The sequence below is a fragment of the Gambusia affinis genome, linkage group LG14, assembly GCF_019740435.1.
Source record: "Gambusia affinis linkage group LG14, SWU_Gaff_1.0, whole genome shotgun sequence".
In the NCBI taxonomy this organism is placed as follows: domain Eukaryota; kingdom Metazoa; phylum Chordata; class Actinopteri; order Cyprinodontiformes; family Poeciliidae; genus Gambusia; species Gambusia affinis.
The window spans coordinates 15,871,773-15,899,290 of record NC_057881.1 but is presented as its reverse complement, the minus strand read 5'-3'; the positions used below and the strand labels follow the sequence as shown (position 1 = coordinate 15,899,290).

Sequence of the window (27,518 nt, the reverse complement as noted above, 5' to 3'; positions counted from 1 at the left end):
AGTGCCATAGTGTCATTATTTGAGTACGTTTGATCAAGTGGGAAAAAGAGAAATTTGTGTCAAAACATTTGCTTTTCAAAATCGCCAGTGACAAAACAATCGATTAGAAATCAACCTGCATGTAGCATTTCCTTCATTTTATGCTCTACTTTTGAACAGCGGTCAAAGGTACCAGGAATCTAAAACATGCAAGCCACGAACCTTTGATTCTGAGGAATATAAGAATGATGTGACACAGTTTAATTTCTTTTAGCCGCTGGGCGAGATCTTGTATCAATACTCTCTTTCATGTATGATGGAGGCTCTACGATCCCGTGGGCCTGGTTCTGTTTCAAAAGGCCTGGTTTGAGTGCAAGTCATCAGAAGCTCCTTTAAAATGCCAGGACGTTTCTTGGTCGTTTCCACAGGATGACGATCCAAAGCATACGACCAAGTCAATAATTACCGCAAGAAGATATGTACTTACAATATAGTACTGCAATACAAGATGAATTAATGAGCATAACAGTAAAAGCGGCACCAAAAACGGCGCCTGCAAGTAAAAGCTGCAATCAATTTTCACACAATTTCACCTCATACTTTTAAGCGCAACTCTCAAACGTATTCCACCGAGCAGCCGGCATATTTAATGCAGGTGAGACGCTAATATGCTGTAATAGTTGGAGCCGGTTGTTGTGAAGCCGAAGAACAGCAAGAACAATTCAGCTGGGTTTCTTTTGCGTTCCTTAGGCGGGGGGAGAAGCTGCCAATATCCAAATTTATTAATTTAATCTTAAACTCAGGGGCATAGTGAAAATTCTATCCTATGTATTTGTCTCTCCTACAAAGATTTTCTCAAGTTGTGTTAGATTTGAAGGAGCTGTCTTTAGAACAGATGCCTGCAGACATATAAATGTTTTTCAGTTAATCTGTTTGGAGTAAAATTAAAGAAGGATAACCTCAAACTCTAGCAAATCTGATGTCTATGTTTCTGGGGTTTTTTGCAAATGTAAAGCTTTGTTTCATTTCATGCTTTTTTTGTGACGTGACTGGCGAAGTTGGACGTTTGGCTGCATTTTATCTCGGTGGGTGTCTGCATGTGCGTGAAATTATGTGTGTGTACCGACGCGGGGCTGTGATCGGCGTGACAAAGTGCGGCGACAGAGCTCAGACCATCTGGAGAGAGATGACGGCATGAATCACCAGAGCGATACGACGAAGGAGGGAGCGGCAACCTAGAAGGTCCAACGAAAAAGACGGAGGAGTGCGCTGGCACATCAGCTGGGGGATAGGTAAACTAAGGCGAGGAAATCCAAAAGCGCTGTGCGTTCTCTTACAGATTTTTTTTTTTTTCCGGTGCTCACAACCTTCCGTGTCGACAGTTTCATCTAATCACTCTCTGAGCAAATGGAGGCGGCAACTCACAAAGTCATCCAACCACACGCATACATGTGCCCACAAGCTTACTTACAAGCTGTTAGTTGTTAAAATAGGTGCCTGCTTGTTGCCCGATAAGAAAATAATCTCCCCAAATAGATGATTTGCCCAGAAAGGGTGGAGGGGGGGGAATAAAAAATAAAAAAAAAATCACCCAGCTCTAAAAAGGCACCAAAACATAGAGGTCAAATTCATGCTCAGCTGCTGGAAGATTATCACCCATCTACAACAATATCGTCCCTTTTATCCCATCTCTGTGTGTATCCTCCCAAAGTAACACATCTTTATGATCAATATCTTTATCAATGGATCACTTTGGTTCTTTTGCGAAAACACAGAAGCTATGAGAAGGCGGCATTACACATCTAGTTATCACCAGGGATAGCGCTCGGTTCTCCTCAGCCACAATTTATGTTGAGGTATGGGGAAAAGCAGATCACAGGTTTGTATGAACTATAAGAGCTGATAAGAAGTGAGAACACCTAAATCACTGTTTTCATGAGGTTTAATCCACTGTTAACGACACTGGTCAGAAATCCACTTCCACTGTTAAAAATCATAAATATATTTTGGGAAGAATAAAAAAAAAACATAAAAATATTTGAGTAACTGGGCACAGAACTCAGAATTAAATGTGCGAGCAGCACAGTCACCCCAGGTGAGAGTCCCACAACGGGCCTTTTCCTTCTACTCTTCTGTTTGAAATACACTGACGTTGCTAGTAGCATTCCACTCTGGGAATACAATAGTTTGGATGAACCACTAATAGACCAAAATTAATTTATTATTTAAGTCAAGATGAGTGGATGTAAACTCCTGGCTGATACTATTGCTTCAACAAACATGCATCAGGCAGCGTTTAACTTCCCCCAGAGCAAATATTTGTTCAAAATATTCCCTTACTTCAAATAAATGATGAAATAAGATCCGGATGAACATATCTATTGCTTGTTTTCAGGTTGAGAAGTTATATAGTTATGTAAAGTCGGTTTTTTTTGTTTTTGTTTTTTTAAGTATTTTAGGTCATTTTTAAAAGGTTTTCCCTTTGAAAATAAAGCTAATTACAACTAAAACAGCCATGAATAGATCTTTATTGGATTCTTAAAAGGTATAAACAACATATTGAGAAAATTCCCTCCTAAAACCCCTTTGACCTTACTTAAATTATTAAATACAACAACGATAATTTAACTACTGGAGAGGTGGCGTGCCTCCTGGTTTATTACTTAAATCGTTTCAATTTCTACAATTTTTTTTTTTGCAAAAAAGAAAAAACAAAAACACACACACGCGCCAAATATATGATCCAAGATGCTTAATCACTAACTCGTTGACCATGTTTTAACAGAAAAAAAAAAAAAAAAAAAAAGCTCTTTGCGACGGATTCACTTCCGCTGCAGCCACATTACGTGTTAGCTGCTGCTCCTGCTGCAGAGTCTGTTGCTTGAGGAACTGTCCGCGGTGCTGATCTGTACTTTCTAATCTGTGCGGCGGATCCTGCTGCGTCCTGTCGCGCTCCGGGGTGTTGCAAATGTCAGCCACCTTCGGACACTCCTGGAACTAGCTGCTGGTTAAACTAATTAGCGAGTTCAGATGGCCTCAAATACAGGAGACAACTTGAATGTGCTAATGTGCTAAGGTTACAGCAAGTAAGCGAGCTAACGAGCTAGCAGGCGGCCAGCCGCAGAGTTAGAAAGCGAGTTGTAAACTGTTTCAAGCATCCAGACCCTCAACAAAATCAACATAACTTACATAATAACGGCCACATAGTGCTTTACGGTTAATCACAGATGAGGCGTAGGCCTACAGGACGTGATCTGGCGTAAATCAACGTCATGACAAATAAAGTTGGAGATAGAAAATTAAAAATATGCATCACACGAGGGGAGACACGTCACCCTCAATCAACTTCCTTCCCCTTCACTTTGCTGTTAAATGAATGGAAGCTTATTTGACTTTTCTTTTTTTTTTTTTTTTCTTTTTTTTTGAAAGATGGGTGGTTATCTGGGCCAGCTTACTATTCAAACAAAACAGTTGACACTTTTAGAAGAGAAGGAAGCAATCAAAGGAGGAATAGTTAATAAATGAAAGCAGGGATTAAAAAAAGGGTGTGGGGGGGGTGGGGTGGGGAGAGGCAGGGAGGTTGGGATTCATTGTGATTTTGGCACATTCTTCTCAGTTATTGGACTTTTTTTTTTTTTTTATCTTGCTTTGGCTTTAATAAAAGTGACCAGGAAAGGTCCCATCCTGTTCCCTCTCCGCTGTATAGTGCGAGGCTCTGGTGCCGCTCAATGGGGGGAAGGGGCAACTGCTGGTGGCTGCAGCAGCACCGCCAGACCTCATCAGCACCGGGAAAGCGTGAAACATAAAAGCCGGTTTACTGCCGCTACTCCAAGCACACGTTGTTACAAGTCTCTTTCCCTCTCCAGACTTTAAAAAAAAAAGTGTGTAATAAGTTGGAGTCGATTTATTGGCTGAAACCTCGATAGAGAGTGGAGACAATAAAAGCTCCCTGGGTACAAATAAAACAATATTACGTGGAATGGGATTTACTCAAGTCGAGGGGAAAATGCGTTGCTCTCATCAGGAGTAAGCTTAGCTTCAACAGTACAGGTGATGTGTTAGATCAAAAAGTGGGAGATAATGTGCGCAGAAAGGCCTGAAAGGTTCAAGTTTCACTCCCCCCCCCCCCCCACCTCCCCCAACCAACACACACAAACACGCCCTCACCCTTCCCTTACACTCAACCTTGGGCAGCTTGAGTTTAAGGGAGAGTCAAATTCATATTGTGGCAGTATTCTTAACATTTCTTGTTTGTTTTTCTTTCTTTTTTCCCCCCCATTTTGCTAAAAATAGGTGCTCGTTCATTGGTGCGGAGCCAAGACAGAGATAGAGCGGCTGCCTTTCTCTCTGCCAAAACAGATCCCCACTCAGGAGAACCATTGCGGTTTTTCCCCCTAAGAAGGTTTTAAATAACATCGTGAGTTTTTTTTTCTTTCTTTCTTTCTTTCTTCTTGATGCAGATGAGCATCACCTTGAAGGGAGCCCACTCAGTAAGTGGAAGTACAGATGAACGGAAAGAATGGCAATCTGTTGAATGCTCGAACTCGTGCTGCTTCAAGGTTTGTGATAATTGCGGGCGCACGAGAGCGCAGGACGACCCGACCTGAACAGACAGAGGCTGAAAGAAACTCTTTGCAAGACCAATGCTACTTTAGAGAGAAGATAGCACAAAAAGAGTAAGATTTATCTATGCACTCTCTCTCTCACTCTCTTTCTGCGTCACACACACGTACACACACAAGCCCTCGAACTCTGAACAGCATAATAATCGGCCTCCTTCTTGTCCGGCTCAACTGATTTCCACATGAGGGAAAATGCATGCTGTCTCTGTTACCACGGGAAGAGAGATTTTTTTAAATAAATAAATAAATAAAAGAACCTTCCCCAAAACAAGCATCCCGTTTCTTAATAGAACCAGAAACCGATGAGTCAAGGCTATCGACTCGCGAGGATCTGCGGCCACCAAAATAGCCAACCTCCAGCAGCTAGCTAGCTAGCGTTTTTTCAGAACTTTACGTGGTTGAAGAAACAGCGACATCACACCGAAATCAATCAGTGTAAAATACTTTTTTTTTTTTTTTTTTTTTTTTTTAAGAGCTTCTCTGGCGTGCGGGTTGCGTGATTTGTATTCAGTCAAGGACCGATGAGGTGGAGGGAAAGAGTGGGCGGTGGAGTAAAGCCTGCTGCATTTATTCATTTATTTATTTTACGTGTCTTCAGCTGAAAAGATTGGGGGAGAATTGTGAAGGGAGAGAGTGTGTGTGTGAGTGAGTGTGTGTGTGGGGGTGGGGGGGGAACTCACCCTCAACTGTAGCGACCAGCATCAGCAGCCCCATGTAGAAGAGCAGCACCCGGCTCCGACAACAGCGCGCCTGAGCTCCAGCTTTCATCAGAGCTACTAAAATCCCAATGCCATCATCTCCCTTTCTGCATACGGATTCCGCTCTCCTTCCAAGTCCCGATGCTCCGTCCCGATCCCGATTTGAAGTGGCGGTCATGGCAGGGGCTCTCTCTCTCTCTCTCTTTTTTTTTCTTTTCTTCTGGCAGGCACGATGAGTTCTCAGATGCTCAGAAGAGGGAGATTCACTCGGTGTCGGAGCTGAGAAAAATCCCAATGCATGGAGGAGGCTCGGATCTCCCAGCTGGACTGAACCATGTCATGCGGGGGACCAAAAGGGGGTTCAGAGTCTCTCTCTGATAAGATAGATTTCACACCTAAAAGGCAAACCGTAGGGTGGTGGTGGTGGGGGTCGGTGGGCGGGGGGGACAGTGAGAGAAAGAGAGGGAGAGAGAATTGGCCAGTGATTTACCCACCACCTCCAAAATGAAATTAATAAATAAGATCACGAAAAGCTCTCCTCCGCTCCAGAAATGTAACTGATGGTACCCAAATCCAACAGAGCTCGCTCTTTATCTCTCTCAATTTCTCTCGTCCCTCTTTTTTTTTAATCTATACAGTAGGTTGATTTTACTCCCAGTAAATCCACGTTTGAGCTCGTCATTAGACAGAGATTCATAAAAAGCGCCCCGTCCAAGGAGATGTTATCCAGTGATCCAAGAAAAGAAGAAAAACAAAAAAAGAACAACAACAACAAAAAAGAGAAAACCTCTTTCCTCGACGGCTTGGAGAAGTTTTCGAGCCCGCACGTACTGTCAGTGATCGGAGGATGCGGTAGGTCTGTCTGTGGTAATCCCAGCATCTATCGCAGTGAGCGGCCACGGAGCGACGTCTCGGGGTCTGCGCGACGCCAAGATTCAGACTGCAGACCTGCTCTTCACTCTGCGCGCCTCTATCTCTCCTCTGTGTCTGCCCACCCGCCTCTTCCCTTCTCTCTCTCTCTCTCTCACACACACACACGCACACACTTTCTAACTCCTCTGTCCTTTGAGATCAGTTCAGGAAATGTTTGCAGTAAAGTCAATGAATGAAGATGCTCCACTCTACTCACTGAATCTTAAATAATAACAACAACAACAACAATAATAATAATAATAATAATAATAATAATAATAATAATAATAATAATAATAATAATGTAAAAGACTCAGGTCTTCTTGTTCAGGTCTTCTTGTTCTATTTTGCTAAGGCGTGACTTGGGAGCCATCGTGTCCATCCATTAAGACCAGGATTGCCCAGCAGTTTAACCTGGTATGTTCACATTCTGCTTATTACACGTGAAATTGATGCCAAACTAGCCGGAACCATTGCTCCCTCCTTACTCAGAAAATTTGGATTTCACTTCTATTTTTGCACGGAATGGTTATAATTAGTTCTCGATACGCTTGGGTGGTGGGGGCCTGGGAGGGGGAGGAGGGGGGGCGTGCTGCTACTTTTTCTTGTATCAGACATCGATCAAAATTCTTCGGTTTCCAACTTTCCCCGGCTTGGGCATGGAGTCATTAGGTTTGCAGTTATGATTCTTGGAGCGTGTTGTTGAGTATGAGATGCATTCAGGACCCTCCTGCTTAAATCAAACACTTGTTAAGTCCTTTAACTTGTGAGAATTCGGATCTGTCGTCGAGTTATTCTTCCGGAATTGTATATCGTTTCCATGGCAGCAAGAACGCGCCAGGTGGACTGTTTCTCTTTGTGCTCAGAATAGCAACAACACAACATACGCGTTTAAAAGAGTAAGATTCCACCCCATATATATATATAAAAAAATTTTATATATGCATATATATATATAAATCTAAAAAAAAAAAAAGAAGAAAAAAAAATGGTAGAAGATCCTTGGAAGCCACTTAGTACCAGCGCTCGCTTCAGCGCCCTCGCTCCGTTCCCGCGCCGCACATGGATTCACCCGAACGCGCCCAGAGATGACTTTGATCTGGTCTGTGAAATCATTTGGAGCAGAACCACCCACCTGAAGAGGGGCAAAGGTGAAAGTTCAGCACAGCGGCCAGTGGATACGGACAGCGTCTTCTCTGACCACGAGCTGAGTAACGTGTAAGGCAGAATCGAGAATTGCGGAGAGAGAGCGCCTCGCAAAAGTATCCACACCCTTTCAGGGTCACCCCGCCCCCCATCCCTCAGCTCCCTCACATTTCGTCTTGCCACGACGACAAAACCCCGAGTTTTCGGGTGTTCTGACTTCTCTTTTTTCCCAGTTGCTTGCTATTTTTGCTCCCTCCATCATCCCATCAGCTCTGACCGTGTTGTTCACCTGCTCCTGCTAAACAAAAGCATTTCCACAATACAATGCACCCACCAACACGTTTCAATGTGGGGATGGTGTGTCGAGTGTGCTGTGCAGTGCTAGAAGCTCAACTTCAGTGTTTCTGACAAAAACACCTTCTCCTACACATTTACTGTGTTTCCTTATGGGAAAAAAAATCTACATAGGATTCTGTGTGGCTTTCTTTCAGCAGTGGCTTTTGTTTTTCTGGCCTCTCACATATCAAAGCCACATTTGAAGAGTCCCTGTGAATCTCTGCTGCTTCTCTGGAGTTAGGATAGGCCTCTTTCTTACTTCTCTGATTTTCCAGTTTAGGGTAGATGGCCAACGCTTGATCGTTCTGAAGCTTTTTCCCTTTTTAGATAAAAGATCGGATAGTCATGTGTGATGTGTTTTCCGCTTTGGATCTCTCTGAAAACTCAATCCCTCAGCTGCCTGCTGTGTTCCTGGGTGTCCATGATGCTCTTTCTTCATCCATGTTGTTGATATAAACAAGAATAACACTTAATATCGAAGCTTGTAGAGGTAACCTGTGGAGGGAATTGGTTGTGCTGGATTGTTGTTGTTGTTGTTGAATGTGCTAAAGTACAGAAAGTTGAATGATGGTGGGGAAAAAAGTTCAAGGGGTGTGAATACTTTTGCATTGTACCGTATTTGTCTGGACTCTTGTGTTGACAAATACGGTGTGTTAGCATGCGTGTGCCTACCATTGCTCATTAGTGACTCATTGTAGGCTGACTCTTGATTTCTTTTTTTTTTTTTCACAGCATACATTAGGTTTTATATTTCTCTTCAGGGCTTAATAAATCTTCCTAAACGATGCTCTGGCAGCTGCATCATTTTGTTCTATGGGGTGTTATCATTTCATTTGCTCCTGAGGAAAGTAGTGGGGGCCCCCGCAATGGTTCTCACTAACCTTAATTATGGAAATTAATTCCTGTACATCTCAGTAGAGTATGCGACCTGAGGATAATGTCATAGTATAAATTATTTTGTATTTTATATGCCTTCCTAGGGATTTTTATTTTTATTTTTACTGTTTGTGTGAGTTATGTAATAACATAGATGCTTCCTCTCAGTCTAGAATACATGCCCCAATTTTCCCCACTGTGAGACAATAAACAATATTCTATTTTATTCTATTCTCAGTACATGCTGTTTAACAGGGTCTATTTAGTTACTTATTTGTTTACCAATAATTGAAAATGGCTACAGAGCAATGTATCAAAACTGTTATTTTAATGCAAGGCTGCATCTCCAAATGATGGCAATTGGTTCGTCACGTTCACACTGGATCAATTTAAGATTCATACTATCGTAATAACCAAAACCTCACCAAATGGAAGATTTTTATGTGATGAGAATGTTATCTTCAGAAGTCTTTTTGATTACGATGATATAGTTATCTGGTTGGTCAGATAGTTGTATAGTAGGAAGTGTGGATGGGAATTAAAGCCTATCTGTGACCTACGTCCCATAAGTGTTATCAAAGAATTTTCTTTATAGAGCCACCGTACAATGTTAATGTACACCATCTGCTCACCAGCCACCTGGACGTTCCATGAGGTCCTCCGTTATCATAAGCATCCCGGTCTCACAGGAGCGTCTGTTCTGCATTGACAGCTTGACAGTCAATAGGCTGGTGGCTAAGGAGAAGCCCCATTAAAATGCCATGCTTTGAAAATGACGCCATGCAGCAAATGTTTAAAAATGTCGCCGGTGACCTCTAGATTGTGATCTTTCCAGTCAATAATGACATCAAGGATATATTTCGCACAGTGATACGTAGAATGCACTCTGTCGTCTAACTGAGACGTAGGTCAAGAATGAACAAAAAATTAAACACATTTTTTTTTTTTTTGTGATTATGTAGTATTCATAAAGGAAAGAAAAAATTAGAATTTGCATGTCAATGAAGACTCATGTTAAGATGTTTACAATCCCTGTAATTTCTTGTGATTTCATTATAATCGTTGTGCAGAAAACTCCACATTTTCAAGTTTGGCAATTTCGTGAAAGCCAAATTAAAGCTTCCTGTGCAAATGATAGTTTAGAAATGCACGCCCAGGAAAGAATTGGCCTAATTAACAATAATTAAATGTGTTCATTTATCACAGTCCCACTCAGGTCTGTGTGTTTGTGTAAAGAACAGAGGAAACAGAGACTTTATTCAGATGCAAACACGCTGTGTCAGGAGAGCAACAAGGCATCCACTGACTTTATTCTCCCATGTCCTTATGTCTTGGACCAGAGGTCCACCTACCATCCAAAGAGTGTTTACATAAATGTTAGTACAAATGAGGAAAAATGTGTTTCATATTTTTTCGGATATATTTTGAAAGCAAGCATACAGTTTCAGAATGTGGGGATGCATTTGAGATTATTCTATAGGTGGGCTGGAAAAGAACAACAACAACAACAAAAAAAAAAAAACCCAACAATTTCAGAGTGATTTTTATTTTTATTTTTTTTACATCTGTCCTTTGGCTGCACCACTCTATTACTTATGTCAGTGTTTTTTGTTCTGTCTAGTGCTGATGGGAATCAAAAGGAGAAAGATGATTTCCTTCCAGAAATACAGTCCATGGAGGACGACAGGTAACGTGTGAGCCTGCAGTCTTTCCCAGACCACATAAAGAAAAATAGAAATGCCATGAAGAAAGCCAAGAATTATTTTAGGTTTGAATTGTGATTTTTAAATGTATGAAATGTTAAAATCGATGGTGTAGAAATGCTGAACTTTGACGTCTGTAGTTGTTCAGTGCAACAGCCTGAACAAAAGGCTGATTTAGTATCCAAAAAGCAATCACTGCAAAATATCAGCAATTATCAAAAGCTTTCTTAATATAGTCCTCTTGTGAACACACTTGTCTTAGTCCAAAACTGAAAACAACAGCATTAAAGCTTTAGTGTTTAGCTACAACGAAATAGATGCTTAGTTTCTCTTGATACTTAGATCCTAAGTAGATACTAAGGATCTCTTGATCCTAAGGATCAGGATCAGTCTGAATTTAACTTAAATACTATAGTAGTCTGATGCATGACTACTATAGCCATGCATCAGACTATAGTAGTCTGATGCATGGCATCAGACTACTATAGTATTTAAGTTAAATTCAGACTACATAAAAAAAACTGGTGAAAATGAGACATGCAGATCAATTCAGTCATGAAACAGAAACAAACCAAAAAAAAAAAATCATGAAGCAGAACAAAAAGAAGCAAAAACTAGCAAAAAAATCTCATAGCCAGAGTTTTTCTTTAAAAGAGTTTGAGATCACAACCTAATCAGAGAGACGTACTACGACAATAAACTCACGACTTCTGTGGTTTTATCTTCCTGTCCAGGAATGACGAGCAGCAGAGGGGGAAACTTAACTTGGTGTCAAACACGGACTCTGATGAGGAGAAGAACAGCCAAAGCGACTTCACGCTGCCTTGCCCTAACGTTTCAGGCTTCAGCTCCACAAAGTGTGGAGGAGTTGTAAATATCCAGGGATGATTTGAGAAAAAAAAAAAAAAATGCACTGACTTGTTTTATCTGATCTCAACGTAGAAAATAAAGTGAAAAAACTATTTGGTACATTAAAAAATGCGGTTGTTGCAGTTCATAATTAGCTTTTTATCTTTTTAACTATTGATTGTTTTAACGATGCTTCGCAATTGTTAAGTGTTACACATTTGAAAAATAAAAATAAATTATTTACATTTTTAAGACATTTTAGCAATAATCATAAAAAATTAGAAGATATTGACCTCAGACCTAGTTTTTCTTGCTGTAGAGCAACTTGATTTATGGTCTATCAGTTTATTAATGTGAACATAAACACAAAATCGAGGGAGAGAAAAACGACCAATTATAGTGATAATAATAGTGAGAGACTGAAAATTAAACAAGGAACCCAAAAAAATTGTAATCTGTGGGTTTAATGTTGAATATATTGTTTAACACTGTTTGCACTACAATATTTGAAATACAAGCAAACTAAAAACTAAATCTTAAAAAAAATCTTGCAACAGTTATCAAGTAAAATGTCATACGCAGCAATCAAGATAACTTTGAAATAGTCGAAAGTTCACAAAACTTTCTCATTCCTTCAAGTTTAAATATTAGGATTTTATGCGACAAACCAACCAACAGCTTTTCATTTCTCGATCTGATTTGATTTCATTTTCCAAATAAAATCGGAAAAGTGTGCACTTCATATACTATTGGACCAGGTCCCTGAGAAAGTGAACAAAATTTAGCGTGGTCAAATACCTTCAAAAGTCACCCAATCATTAAAAGATTCACTATGCACAATGTTTAATCTCATGTTAAATGTAACTATTTCATTGATGAGGAACAAAAAAAAGGTTCTGAGAAACCAGCATGTGAGGGACGAGAGACAATACCACACTGAGTTCAGTCTGCCTTGTCCCTATACGTCTCTGGCTGCCTCCATGTTGCCGTACCTGCACAGGTAATGAGCACTTCGGTGGATACTGGGAAAAAATGAGAACAAGACAGCAGAAAAGTTAAGTTAAAAGTTGACTATATTCTAGCAGTTTGCACTTTTCATAAAAAACAAAAAAACAAAACTCAGTCCAGTGATTTTTATTATTCTAATGTCTCTGTCATGTCAGGTGAAATGTGCAAAAGAAAATATGAAGAGTGAAAGAAAATTGTGGGTTCCTCAGACTAGAGCTGAAGATATATATAAAAATACAAAAGATCCTTCCTCACTTAGTCCTGCAAAAGTACACCGGGATTCACGTCCAAGTGAATGTGATCGAGACAGAAGAAACCTCTTTGACACTAATTCTAGCAATGATGATAATTCTGTCACTCCGCTTTGGGGTGCAAATTTATGCTTCTGATAGCAGGAAGGCCGCTGCAGAGATTGACAGAAACGATGAAGGGAAAAAAAAAAAAAAAAAAAGAAATCCCAGAAACTTTCTGAAAGGAGCTGCTTTGGCAGAGAGCACGGTTTTCTATTTAACACAAAGACAGACTTTCCTCAGCTATGTACCAAAGAGGCTAGCATCCCACCCTGTCCCACTGAGCCTTCGGCCTCGAGGAAGGTGCAGAGCCAGTGGGAGATTCCCTTCACGTTCCACCCACACCATGCCCCCACTGACACTTTGGCGAGTGGCACGAGAGCCCCTGTGCCGGCTCCAGTCCAACACAAGGAGAACCACACAGACTCCGCAGCCAACACATAGCCGGTGCTGCAGAGGGCCTCCGACCTGCTGGCTGACTTTCCGCCTCTGCTGGCCCCCAGAGAACCTTTAGCTCTGGGTGAAGTGCGTCACGGGGAATCCCATGGTCCGGAGCCGCAGCAGCAAAAAGAGGTCTTACCCTCTCGCCAAATCATCGCCAAGACAGTGTGGTTTCCCACAAGAGAAGAGTGGAAAAAGTGCCCCATGAGGGCTCCTCCATCTGTTCAGGAGATCAAAAATCAGCACTGGGCCTTGAAACATTTGGCTTGGTTAGCCAGCCCAACTCCCCCAGAGTTAGCTGTGAGAAAATGAAGGCCAACAACCAGGTGCTTACCTCCTACAGGTAAGAAATCTGCCATTTGTCTGTCTCATAATTAGACTTATAGTACATATATATAGTTTATATACCAATTACATTTATAGATCTCATTAGTTAAAAGAGCAGCATATTATTCATTATGCTTTATGTATTCATTATGTATTGGTTGGAAGATGCGACTCAACTGTGCGTCTCTCTCGTTCCCTTCATGCTGAGTTTGTGTCCTGCTCTTGTACCGAATACTTTCAAGGTTTCTTTTGAGGTTTACTGTGTTTGTAATTGCTCTTACAAATGCATGCATGTTGCCCACTTGGTTTGAAGGCTGTAGTTACCAGGTGGATCTCTCTCAACCCAGTAAACCAAACATTTCATCAGCTTTGTTGTACACTTTTAATCGTGTGATAAATGTGACATCAGTCGATAGGGTTCAATTTCTCCCCTATTAATCCTGCAGCCTTTGTGCTTCTGCATATTACTTCCACTATTTTTGCCCTAAACGATTCACAGAAAAACAAAACAGAAAGCAGAAAAACTATACCTTCCTGAATAGTGTCCTTTCCGGGAATGCAAAGTCTGTACAAGGACAGAAACACTGAGCTCTGCCGACAGGTTGTTGAAACAAAGATGGAAGTTGTCGGAGGAGGGTTGACCTAAAATAACCTTTGCTCACTTTGCAGCAAAAGTAGTAGTGATGCTAAAAAAAAATTACACTTCCTGTTTTGGTGCTATGAAGGAAGGCAGAAAACCCCTCAGCAAAAACCAAATAAAGCTAGCTTCTTTAAATACATGCTAGCTAGCATTGCAGCTATTTAGCCTTTTGCAGGAAGTCAGAAAAGTAGCAATTCAGCACTCCCACTGGCCACTTCTTGTTTTGTAGGTTTTCTGTGATCCATTCATTGTTTTGTTGCGTGGCATCCAGGTAGGTAGATAAATGATAATATTCTGTAGGCTTTTTTATGCTGGTGCTACTGACTTTAGCAATTCATGACGTAATAAAACGCAAGGAAGCCATAGGAAATACTGCATGCTGCTGCTGCGTGTATTTGTAGGATGTGAATAGCTAAAAACCTAACACTTTAATATTGGTATACAATATTTATAGAATTAACTAATACACCAAGCTTTCTTTCTGGAGAAGTTGTCCTTCTTTATGCTTCCAGCCACAACGGCTTTCATCTGATTTTTTCCTTGGTTTAAATTTTACAACTACTGCGTTTGCTTTGATTTTGACATGAATATTAATTTTAGAAGTTGTGCATTTTAAACAGGCAGTAGTATGTAGGAGATCTGATTGAATAAATGTTTTACACCATTACCCAGGTGACGTAGCACTGCACTTGCTCAACTGCTTAACCGTTAAGACTTGATCCAGAGTATCTTCAAACCCAAAAACGGCCTGAGCAAAACTACTTTTCAAAAATCGGTCAGTCCGGGTGAGGGGGAATAGGGCACATGCAGAACCCTCTGCATTTCTCCTGTGTAGTTGTTAACACTGTGAGTCTGCATTGCTGTTGCATCCTGACTTGGATGACTCAGTAAGGCAAAAAAAATAAATAAATAAATAAATAAAGTCTTCATAATGAGGAGATTATTGTGCAGTGGCAGAGTAAATTACACACCGAGCCTTCCGACCTAACCGCTGGTGCAGAGCAATATTTAAAAAAAGATTTAAAAATAGAAAAAAAAAAAAAAAGAACACAGAGATGCTTTTGGTACCTCGAGCATGTATTCACCTCCTCATCATATATATATATATATATATATATATATATATATATATATATATATATATATATATATATATATATATATATATATATTTAGGTTCATTTGATTATTTCCCTCCTGCTTCTTAACAGGTGTATGACTTTAGCTGAAGGCTGCTCTGCTCTGCCCAATAAATGAGGATTTGATATATACTCCCAACACACCTCCAGCGGTTTACAGTCAGCGCTGATATGATAGAGTTTATTCGCTGATAGTATAGCTCTGTTGACTCAATAGCATTTTGTCGAAGCCCCGAAGGCTAGGCTGCTGAGAAATTCCCCCGCAGAGGAAACGGAGCACGGCTCTCGTTAAAGCCTGGCCTCGGCATCACACTTAACATGACATAGGTGAGAAAAGACAGCGTGCATGTGAAATGGCTGAAGCACTAATCCGTACCCCCCCACCCCCCATCGCTGTGCGCGTTGCAGTTGCAGGTACAGATGGTGTGGGTGTTAATGCCAAGTCCTGAGCTGGCGCTGCCAAGGCAGGCATGAGGCGAGCAGCTGTCCCCCGGGGAGAGAGCCAGCCCTCGTACCTTTCAACACACGGTTGCTATTAACAGAGCCAAAGGTAAGGTTATAGCTTCTGCAGTAAAAGCAGGTTGCGTCTTTCATGGATATTACATTTCTTGGTGGATTGCATGAAGAATTTATTATGATCATCACTGGTTGAGTGCGTTTTGTTTTTTGGGGGTTTTTTTAATCCCACCTAAGCACAAGACTAAATTTCTGTTCCCCTTAGCTCCTCATTGCTCACTGCATTGCTTAGCAAACTTCTTTGTGCAGATTTCTCACATATCAATTATTCATGTCGCTATGAAATTACTGTGGCATGCAAATGTTTGTACACTAAGGTCAAATATCAGTTGCCATGCATATTTAATTGATTTGAAGGCAACCCGATCTCCCAAAAAGACGTTTGGGTAATGCACTTAAAATTAATGCGTGCTTTGGATCACTTTCTGCTGTGTTATCTATTTCGTCGGCGTTGGAATGTCCCATTCACTGCAACACTGACATAAGGCACGTCAACGCACAAAGGCTGAGCTTGAGGAAACAGGCTTATCATCTCATAATATTGGTATTTTTTGCATTAAAATGTAACACAAATGATTCACTTCTGGTAACACTTTATTTGAAGAGGTGTGCATAAGACCGACAGGACAGTGTCACAAACATGTCATAACACCTATGAACATGAAAGAGTCTTTATGAATGCTTATGACTCTTTGTCATGAAGTGTCATTCAGTAAATAATGACATTTTTAATGCAAAGTTGACACTTTTGATCGACTTTTTGTGCAAATTTTCGTAGAACTTCTTCACCGAATGATGCAAAGTTGACACTTTCAGTGGACGTTTAAGGCAACTTTTAGTTAAGCAACTTCAGGCTTCAGAGGCTTGCTGGGATCAGCTCAAGTTGATCAGAAGGAAAAAAAAAAAAAACACACACTCTCAAAGATTTTTTAGTTTGTTTGGATGATTCCTCCTGGCTACGTTCGTGAAGACGTGCACACAGAGTATTGGGCCAAGCCAAAATTTCTCTACAAGCATGTTCTTCCACCCCCTCAGCCTAAACCACACTGTTAGTGCTGACAACTCTTCTGTTTACCAGGTAGGCTACGAATTACTGCTACATATATGTTTAAACAAGGCTATTATAGGTTTTAACATGTAGCATACTAACTAAGTCCTCAAGATGGAGAAGGGGGGGGTTAAGAAATAGTAAAGCAAAAGTATATTCTGTTATTAAAAATTTATGTTTGAATAACAGCAACTTTATCTGGTTGAAAAAAAGGATTTCTGCACTTTAACTTGTACTGAGAATGGGTATGTTTTCACATCTGTTTTGATGGCCAATGAATTGAGGTAATCCTCCATAGGTACTTAAAAAACAGAGAAAGGAGCTTGAGGATTTAGCACATAAGCATTGCTGCAAAGTCAATTAAAGAAGGATTTAAAGACGTCACAAACAGCATCCACTGCCAGAATGTGTTTTTTTTTGTTTGTTTGTTTTTTTCTATTTGGAAGCATTATTTGTTTTTCATTTCCCCCGAAACATTTCCAACCTAAGTATGCATTAAGCATGACAATTTGTTTTTTAAACAAATTGGATTCCTGAAGAGGATTCTTTGGATTTATTTATTTATTTGACTCCATCACACAGCATCTACCAGCAGGATTGTCGCTCATGTTTGTTTTTGGTTTAATAGAGGACCAAAATCTTTCAGAAGTGTCCAATGGCACATCAGTAGCCTCAGGCCGGCATCGAAAATGTGCCAAAATAGTTTTCAGTCCAGCTACGTCTTGTCAACTTTTTATGCGATACATTTTGAACCTTTCTTTTTCTTTTTTCTTTTTTTTTTTCAAAAGCACCTACTCTTCTAATAAAACTGTCCAAGGTTGGAGTTCAGTAATTTTTCCAATTGTCAGTCACTTGCTAACTGACAAAACACTCTGCAGCACTTTCAACTTGCCTTCCTCTTTACAGATTGATTATTTTGTTTGTTTGTTTGTTTCTTTGCACAATGAAATGTGTCAGATCATCAAACAGACAAAAAAAAAAACCTGAATAAATCCAGAAAACTGTTATCAAATTAGGCAGGAAAATCTGTTTTCACTATACCTAACTACCAGGAGGAATAATGAAAGAAATTATTGTTAAGTACATGGATATAAAATTATATATTCACAAATAAAGCATGAATGCAAGAGAATAGTTGCGCAATAGGAATACAAAATGGCAAATTGAACAAGAATTACTAACTGATATTTCAGCCAGATGCTGTAAAATATTTTTAATTTCCTTAATAAAACCTGATATGTTCATAGTACATGAAAATTAATAATGCACCTGGAGTTCAAATTTTTCCTTCCAAACCTTTCCTCTTTTCAAGGCAGTAAAAAAAGAAAAATCTAGAAAAGATGGTTTTTATAGCTGTTAAAAAAAAAAGACATACAGCAGTTATTGTGGAATATTGTTGCCTCTCGATATAAAGCACCTTAATTTACATATTAGTTCATATTAAACTAACATGAGTTAATACGTAGCTAATATTAGGACAAACCTTTGCGAGCTATTTTACCTTTGGAGAAAACTATTCCCTCCACTTCCCTGTTGTTGCACAAAGCTAAGCAGCTGCTGGCTCTCTGGAATAATGCTGACCGCCTCAGAAAAAAGTTTGAAGTCGCTGTTTGGAGGAAAGAGTTTGGTATTTTAAAACTTTTCTATTTTCAGCCGCAAGCTCTCCTTCGTAGGGTGACGCGTGAAACTCAAATCTGCGCGGGATCAGACTTCTGTGGTAGTCAAACTGACGAAGGTGTAGATGTGATGTAGGTGATTTTTTTTTTTTTTTTTTAGTTTTGGTCTTAATTTTGCCTAAGGTTTTAGATCAGTGTATAGTTTTTTTTAGCCGCACAGAAACAGAGTACCTTTGCTTCTTTTTTTCTTTCCGCCTTTGCAGCTCAGACCTATTGAAATTTTGTCTGCACTCCACAGCAGTGACTGTGGCAGCGAGGCTTTCTGCACTCTGAGGCTTTGGCCCTTTGGCCTCATCGCTTCCCAACCAGCGGGATAATTACAGAGGCTGCACTTTCCCCCTGAGTGTGTGTGCGTGCGTGCGTGTGCGTGTGTGTGTGTGTGGAGGTGGCAGAAAAAAGGGGATTCTTAGTGCTAGCAGATAAATGAGATGCAAAGACTCAAGCTGGGAGAATTAAAGGAACAAGAAGGAGAAAAAGAAACAAGGAGAAAGAGATTGTAAAATAGGTGAAGGTGATGTAAAGAGACATTATATGAGTTTTATTTTTGCCAGCCAAACGGCTAATGCTGTGATGCGAGTAGATGCTTATAGGGGTGTGTAAAAGTTATGAGAGCTTTTACAGACACTGAGGTATTTGAAAATCCTCTTCTCAGACTTTAGCCGAGTCCTAAAGTCTCGGCTAAAGTCTTTAGCTGAGACTAGCTGAATTTGTGGGGGCACCTCCTATGTTTTGATGAAACTAAGTTAAGATCATTTTTCACAAAGGCTTGAAAAAAAGTGAATGTTCAAGCCTTTGAGCACTACCTCAATGTTGACGTAGTACAAGGGTGGCAGCAGTTTTCTTCTGGCATTAAATGCCTCTAAAATATTTTTCCACTTAAATAAAAAAAAAAAAAAAAATGTTTAAACAAATCAAGCTACATAGCTTTTGCTCAGGGCGTTGGTGTTTGGATGACAATAAGCTGTGAAAGGAGAATTAATTTTTTCCTGAAAACACAGAGGTCACTCACGCAAGCGAGCATAAAGTTGAACTGATTCTACTCTCTCTTTCTGCCGCTACATCGTGTATATATATCACCAAACAACAAGGATTCAAATTACAATATGACCCATATTAAAGACAAAACCCATGAGCCAAACCTGTGATTGTATTTGAGCAAAAGAAAAACAGAGCAACAAAACTAACAATCCAAAATATTTCACTCTTGGCAGAAGAGAGAGAGAAAAAAAGCGCGTTGCCAAATCCTTTGGTTTAGCCGTCTGCGGTCGATGTGCTGTTAAAAATGTAGGACTGTCAGAAACGAGGCACATTTGGAGGGATGTGAGAGGAGGTTTGGCAGGGATAAGGATTGCGTATTTGAGCCCGTGTGCCCCGCAGCTTGTACAAATGTGTGAGTGGCAGAGAAGCAGACCAAAGTTTTCCCCTCTCGCGTTCCTTCTTTATTCTTCCAGCTAATAAGCCCGTCTCCAAGCTGTTGCTTGGCTACACTTTTCTGCTTCCACTATCCGGCAGGTGGCCGTTTTTCTGTCTAAGTCCGTCTTTTGAGAATTATATATATTTATGTGTGTGTGTGTGTGTGTGTGTGCGTGTTTCAAACATTTTGTGACACTGCGAACCACTTGCAGTGTTTTGATTATATTCTGACAGTACATTGACAAGCTCTATCCTATTGGAATTTTTTATGTGATGGATCAAAAAAGTAGCACATTATTCTGTATAGGAAAATTATGATTTATTAAAATTTTTAAATAAAAATGAGGATTTTTAAAAATGTTTAGGTTTTTTTTGGAGTTTTTTTTTTTACAATTAAAAATCTAAAAAAAAAGCTGCTTGTATGTTCAGTCGTCCCCTTTACTCTAATAGGCCTAATTAAAGTAAAATCTGGTGCAACCAAACAGGATAAATCTACCAAACGAGTGACCCAAATTTGTGAAAGTTGTATGATAAATTATTTACGTGTTAAAAAGGACCTAGTCAAAGTCTGGACTTAAATCTACCTTAGAGTTTGGAGCAACACATGGAAAGTGAATAATAAAAATTAGATGCTCCATTTAATTTCACTCAGCGTTTTGAAGTTTCTAGATGGAAACTTGGTGGGAACATGCTGTTACGTAAAGAGGTCTGCCACACTTTATAGATTTTTATGTATACTACACCATCATGTGAATTCAAATAAAGCAGTTTTTTTTTTTTTTTTTTTTTTGCTATTAAAAAAATGTGCGGAAGAATTCAATGTAATCCGGAAAAGAAAGAGCCTTTATTTTCACTCAAATTCAGGTTTAACTGACGGAAACCCTTCGATTTGATTGTGCTTATTAAATTGATATTCAATACCATGTTTAACACATAAAGTACTTCCATTTTAGCGTTGTCTGATGTCGCCTATTGTAACGATCACATGTCCAAATATGTTGGACTGAAGGCTCTTTTTGCAGTTTTGCCCATCCCATCACAGGCACGCGGTTTCTACCGTTGAGAAGTTCTCCGACAAAACTGTTAAAGCAAGGCGGCAACAAAACGTAACCAGGCAACAATATGTAACCAGGCAACGAAGAGGGACTTTGATATTTTTGTGGTATGTGCTGTAAGAGAATGTACATGAAAGCCTGTGAAGAATATGGCTTCCCCTGCAGTGGCTGGTATCATGGGGGTGGAAAAACCAGCTGGTGCAGAGGAGGCCTAATAGTAAGAGAAATTTGTTCGCAGGACTCGTTTTAATTCTGAACATAGACTGTGGTTTACAGCAAAACACCTGCTAAGAAAAACATGCAACTTCTGAGGGAGGCTACATGTTACAAAAGTTAATGTTGTTAAACATTATTTCATCATCACAAGAGTCATTTTCACTGCACGGGCGCTCTCAGCCACCACGTAAAGGAGATGTAGTTGTTAAAAATGTTGAGCTGAAGCAAAAATTAAGGGATTTTTTTGGGCCTTTAGAGATTTTTGCAACAGCCCACCAACACCCACATTCTGGCATTTTTAAAATGCACAAAGATGGAGGGTGGATGCAGTGACTGAGCGCCTGGCACCACCAGACATATCTTTCCTCCTCCAAAATGCAATTGACAAAGACGTCTTATTGTTATGATTGGAATTTGGTTTTACGTCAGGATGAATTGAATTCTGGATTCCTGCTCTAATTAGTGAAGTCGATCATTTCGGGTTGAATACTGTGAAAACTAGTCAGCTTTAAACTGTGTTGCTTTTGGAACATTTTGGTCAAATCTGAAGCAGCATGTACAACATGGATGGTGTATTATGAAATAAATACAAGGACGATTCAGTGGCGCACATTCTTCATGAACATTTCATTGAAAATGGCAGCCAGGAGCATGTCCAGTAGCATGGCGTCCAGGTATTTCAGCTTACCAAGCAGCATTTGATTTGGCATATTTTAGCGATGCTCAACGCAAAAATCTGTGAATACCGAACTATGAATCAGATGCAGTCCACTGAATATGATAAAAATGAACGAGATCGTCCTATATTGCTTGACTCTTCATAGTATAGAATTAATATATTAATTACATTTGCAAAAATGATCAACGTTGTGGGCACTTCTCTCCTTTTGTGTTTCAATTTACACCTAAAGTGAACCAACTCTTACTGTGCTATAAACTAAATAATTATTATTAGTGTAATTTTTCTCTCCATTTAATTATAGTTAAATGGAGAGAATGCTGCATAGATTAAAACAGTTTTCTGTGTAGAATGATATTAAATCTACCCCGCCTTTGTCCTAACAACATAAACTTAGCTTTTGGTTTAAAGAAGAATCCCAGAAGTCATTGTGTGTGCCCTGAAGGTACACATTAAGTGATATCAATCCACATATTCCCAGTAATAATCTATCACATCATATTTTTCGGTATGCCTGAAAATGACTTCCTCTGGTATAGCTCTGTTGAGGATTTGCAATAAAATGTGTTTTGCTATCATTTGTACACCATATGTTTGCACAAACATGTCACAATATAGTGTGAGTCATATTTTTTTTGCATTTAACAACACATAATCAGATAAATCCACCAGCATAAGTATAGATGCATGAAACTCAAATCATGGGAGGGATTTTTTTTTTCTTTTCTTTTTCACTAGTGGATTAAAAAGTGCTGGTTCATACACTCTATCTTTCTTTGATTAATATTATTATGGAACCGGCTGAGTCTTTGTCTAACTGTCTTTTTTCTGTTTAATTGGGCCTGCTGTGATCACCTAATATTATACCGCAGCTCTTTCTAATGTTGGTCTAATTTTAATTTCCGTCATTTTGTAGTTGGCTTATCTTAACTTGTTGCAAGGAACTGCTGAGTATTTTTACCTGGATATAAAGTTATATATATATATTTATATATATATATATATATATATATATATATATTTATATATATATAAATACATTTTCATTTTATTTTTTTTGAAGAATGCAAATCAACATAAACCTCATACAAAATGTGCTGACATTAGTTTGTGGACGTTTCAAAAGGGGCAGTTTTGGCGTCTCTTGCAGGTTGTTAAATTATGACCCATACGTGGGAAAGACTACACATTACTGATAGAGCGTGTCTGTTTTTTATAATACAAAAATACTCAGTCATTTCAGAGCCTTTCAAATAAACATATATTGCAGACTCCCTCTCCTTAAAGTCTTTCCATTATGCCAGTGAACAGATATCGGTCTTTATTCCCCCTGCACTGCTAATAAGGGAATCTAGAAATGTGATTTGATTGGAGATCACAGCACATCTTCCTCAAACAAAATACCAGATAAAATTTAATATTTAACTGACATTAATCTGTTAATACCTTCAGGCACTATAGGACTGATCTTATTTTGCAGGTTAAATACTTGTGGAAAGAGCTTTCCACAACATTTTTTTGTTTTTATTTTTTACCAATGTCAGCATTTTAAGCCTCAGGACTGAGCAGTTGGGAAATAAGAAAACATTTACTGAGCTTGTCCTTATATTAATTATTAATTTGTCAAGGCTAGTTAATGTGATACTGCCTGTCTGAAAATAAAATAAAATAAATAAAATAAATTAATTAATTAATTAATTAAGCTCCACAACTCACTGACACTTTCTTGGCTTTCGTCCTGGTCAAACATTGACTAATTCCACCATGTCTCCAGGCAAATATTTATATTTTTTTTTAATAATTTTTTCCTACTTCAACGTTTACTTTCTGTTGAACTGTTTTATATCTATCCATTATTTTTGTTGAATTCTCTCCAGTCCATATGACTTTTAGAGGAAACTGTCCTTAAAGATTCAGACGTTGGCAAAGATTAGCCTACAATCTTTTAGAATGATGCATAATGGAGGACGTTTTGGACTGAAAAGCTCTACGTGTGTCACCATCTGTGTGTTGTCGGGCTAAAACTTGCCTCACGCTGTATAATCTAATATAGGGGTTTAAAAAAGGCTTTTATTTGTGTCACCTTGATGGATTCCCCTCATAAGACAAGTACAATCAGGAATCATTTTTCAATTTTGCTCCCACTCTTCACCCTTCTTCTTCGTCTGCTTTCTTTTTCTTTTTTCCCCCCCTCCTAGAAGACGAGTGCTTAGTCTTCTTCCTCTACATATTCTCTTTGTTTGGTGTCGCAGTGCATTTCATGCTGCCACATGTCGTGTCTGGTTTGTTCTAATTGAGAAGGAGGTGTGCGATCTTCAATAAGAACTCGTGGAAATATTGGACAGCTGTATTAGAACAAGCTTTTCTTTTCTCCCTGATTTGCATCGTTCCTAGCACGAAGTCGTGTCAACTTTTAAGTCAAAGCATAAACCTCGCAAACACATTATGAGTGAGAATTTTCCATTGGCTTTCGCGTATTTCAGTCTGCCTCTCAGTTCTGAATGGAAGAGAAAGGCAGACATTGTTGATCAAGATTGCTTTTAACAAGAATTTCTTCACACGGGTTAATTCTGAATTATGCCATATTAACAATTCATCACCTCAGCAACTAAATTCACTGTTGTGTCATTAATTCGTTCTCATTAGTCCATGAATTTTCTTTGTAGACTGTAACCGTCTCAGCCTGTAATTAGCATAGAGATTATGTCATCAGGTTATATTTGCAGCCTGCCCTAGGTCACCTTATTTACATGTTTTTTTCTTTTGCTTAAGGATGTTTTTAATTTTGCAAAAAGAAAAATCATATGAAAGTCCTCACAATTAGATGTTACTTACTTTTTTCTTACTGGATATTGTCATTTTTAGTAGGACGGGGCCCATATTGAAGAAGGCCTAAATAAATATATAATAATAATAATAATAATAATAATAATAATAATAATAATAATAATAATAATAATAATAATAAAAAAAACATAGGTATAAGTTTCACCATTTAGATTAGTTCTTTCCAACAGGAATTAGTTTTCTGCTGAAAACATTTGGAAAACAGAATCATCGTGTCTTTGCAAATGTGTTATTTTCTACTGGATTCTTTTGGCAGCTACTTTGCACCTAATGAAACGAAGCAATCCTTGTTAATTCATGAGAAAATGCACCAAACAATTTCATGCAAAATAAACCCCATCGGTTTGTTTTTCTCTACAGAGAAAATGCGTCTCCTTGTTTTAGAAGTTTAACCGTTGGACAAATTGATCGATCTTTTTAAGCAGTGCTCAAAGGGATTGTTTTTTTTTGTTGCTATTTTAATGTCTTCCCTTTGATTTCTTGCGGATTTTCTTGTGTAGGAGTGTTGTGGGTAGTCGTGTAACTTGCTTTAGTTTTATTTTCCCATGAGCCTTGATATCTCCAGATTGGTGCGCTGGCTATGTTGGTAGAACATTAAATGTTAAGAAGTACTTCTCACAGGAACAGGAAAAAAAAAAAAAAAAAAAAAAAAAAAGGAGATTGTACCAATTTTTCATTTTGCAACATTTATTTAATCTAAATAATCTCTTGAGAAAACCTGGCGGAGGGGGAACAGATGGAACTGAAAATTAAAACTTTTAAAAGTCTCTGCTGGATTCCTAGATCTTTGAAAATTCAGTCAAATCAACGCAGTTCCACATTTTGTTTCTTAATAGAAAACCCATGTTTAGTATTGAGATTAGATGTTTTCCAGCTTCACTTTGTTTGGATTTCAGGGTGAATAACAGCTTTTAAAGCAGTTTATTATTTTCAGTGAGGTGTGTTGAACTAGTGACACGCCTAAAATGCATCAAGGAGCGTGTCTTCATACGGAAACACTGCCTTATGTAATTGCAATAAAAATAGCAAAGGTGCAAACAGAGACAACACATTTACCATAGCCTATGAAAGCAGGATATATACGAAAACTGGATAAAAAGTGGCTATAAATATACATGGGATCAACAAAAAATTCATTTGATTTCTGTGCATCATCATTCTGTCAAGCATTTAGCAACAATAAGAACATAACGCAAAATATCGCAGAACCTCAAATTATTTGCATGATGTGGCCATTTTGTTACCTAATGTTTCATTTGCATTCGGATGTCTAGAAGAATCAAGACTTGGACAGAATTACAGCTTTTAGTTGCAAAAATACAATGTTCCATCAAATCCGACGTTAATGCCGACAAACTGAACGGCAGGTGGATGTTGCGGTCTGCAGTGGCGTTGTTGTTGGGTCTTTTTAGACACCGAGTTAAAAAATAGTGAGGAACACCAACATTCATCTAGAGATCTTTCCAAATATGCTAAATGTTTAAATGTTTAGAAAAAGAGTCTCTTTCTCAGAGAGTTTAGTGTGCAGTCAGGATAGACGCTTAGCCCGGCCAAAGACTCGCTCGCTTTAACGTCGGATCATGTTCAAAACATCCAGCCAGATTAAGAAATGCATGATCTATTTGACTCCCTGTATCTTTAGCAATTCCTCAGACAGTCCAAAAACACGACAGTCCAGTGAACTGGTTACTCCAAGTTGCCCTTAGCTTTGAGTTTAAGGTTGTTTGTCCTGTGTTGCTCATCGTTGCTCTGTGACGGATCGGTGACCTGTTCAGGGTGTACCTCACCACTTGCCCAATCCCCTTCAAGACTTTACTATATCATTGAGAATGAGCCGATCAGAGACCCATTTATATCAAATGAAAGTTACAAATCACTAGAATGCTCCATGGTTCCCACTTTGATCATTTGTACCCAACATCCCTTTTTTTCGGGTTGATGTTTAAAGAACGATACAAACACCGACTTTGTTTGACTCTATTGATGAATTGCATATCAGATTGCTGAACACTGGTATATAATTTTTGCAGATTTCACTGAAGGATTTCTTCCTTTTGACCACAGCTGTCCCTACAAAAGAACAACCTAATAATCTTTTACTGTCCACCTGGCGAGTTCCCGCCATTACATTTATAACAACTGACGTTCTTTCTGCCTTTTTAAAATTAAGAGTCCAGACTCTTGCATGGTCAGCAGAAACGTAAAATATTTTTATACATTTTACTAGCTTATGAAATAAAGCAGAACAGATTATAGCTTACGTTCAAGTCAAAAAGCACGATGTTTAAACTCGTTGACGCAAGTAACACACCAGGCAGTATTCTGAGGAAACTATAGTGTCATCAAATAAAGCAGAACAGATTCCACAAATTCTGTAAATCTTACATCAAAGCTTTTGAATTCAAAAAGAGCAACATATAAGACTTGTTCCTGGAGCCCAAATAAAGGTTTATTTTCTTCTGGTATTTAATCACACAGCCTTTTTAAATGACACATTTCTACCTCACTGAATAAGATTTTGTTTATTATTGTACCCCCTACCAGCTCCTTTGAAAACAATGTGAGCGTCATAGTAATTGAGTGATTATTATTATTTTTTATTTATTTATTTTTTTGGTAAGAACATGCTGTGTCTGTGGGCTCACCTGTCAGAACTCCAGGCACCTCAATGGGAATGACTGGCATAATATTGTACACTTAACAAAAAAAAAAGTCTGTAATTTGCAATTTTTTGAGGGAGAATAATTTCAAGTATTAAAATGGAACCTGTCACAGTTTTGCTTTCCATGAATGATACAATCACAACCAAGTAAAACTATTGACAATTTCAATATTTTCTGGAACAAACGCTGAGAATTACATTACTTCATGATTTATTGGTTGAAAAATAACAAGTGGTTCTTAATTAGGAGAAAGAGTATGAATACATCTCAATATTTGCTTTCTTTGCAGCAGTAGTTTAGTAGTTTTGTATTCACTGTGCATGGGGATCAACAGCTGAGCACGGTACAAATGCAGATGATCCTTTTATTTCTTGTACATTTCATTTTTATTGAGCATTTTTCCTGTAAACAACAATAATTGTTGGAAACAACAATAATC

The 27,518-nt window shown here is 38.8% G+C and overlaps 1 protein-coding gene and 1 long non-coding RNA gene across 3 annotated transcripts in view; both read right to left on the bottom strand.

Moving 5' to 3' along the window:
• The window catches only part of csmd2 (CUB and Sushi multiple domains 2), a 248,851-nt gene extending 242,625 nt beyond the window's left edge, over positions 1 to 6,226 (bottom strand). The window contains exon 1 of the mRNA XM_044138720.1: positions 5,282 to 6,226. Within this exon, the coding sequence (XP_043994655.1) occupies positions 5,282 to 5,477 (196 nt within the window). The 5' untranslated portion in view covers positions 5,478 to 6,226. The remainder of the gene's footprint in view (positions 1 to 5,281) is intronic.
• A 5,362-nt stretch (positions 6,227 to 11,588) lies between these two features.
• The window catches only part of LOC122843721, a 122,009-nt gene continuing 106,079 nt past the window's right edge, over positions 11,589 to 27,518 (bottom strand). For both annotated transcript variants that reach the window (XR_006372759.1, XR_006372758.1), the window contains one exon: positions 11,589 to 12,143. This is a non-coding gene — a long non-coding RNA (uncharacterized LOC122843721). The remainder of the gene's footprint in view (positions 12,144 to 27,518) is intronic.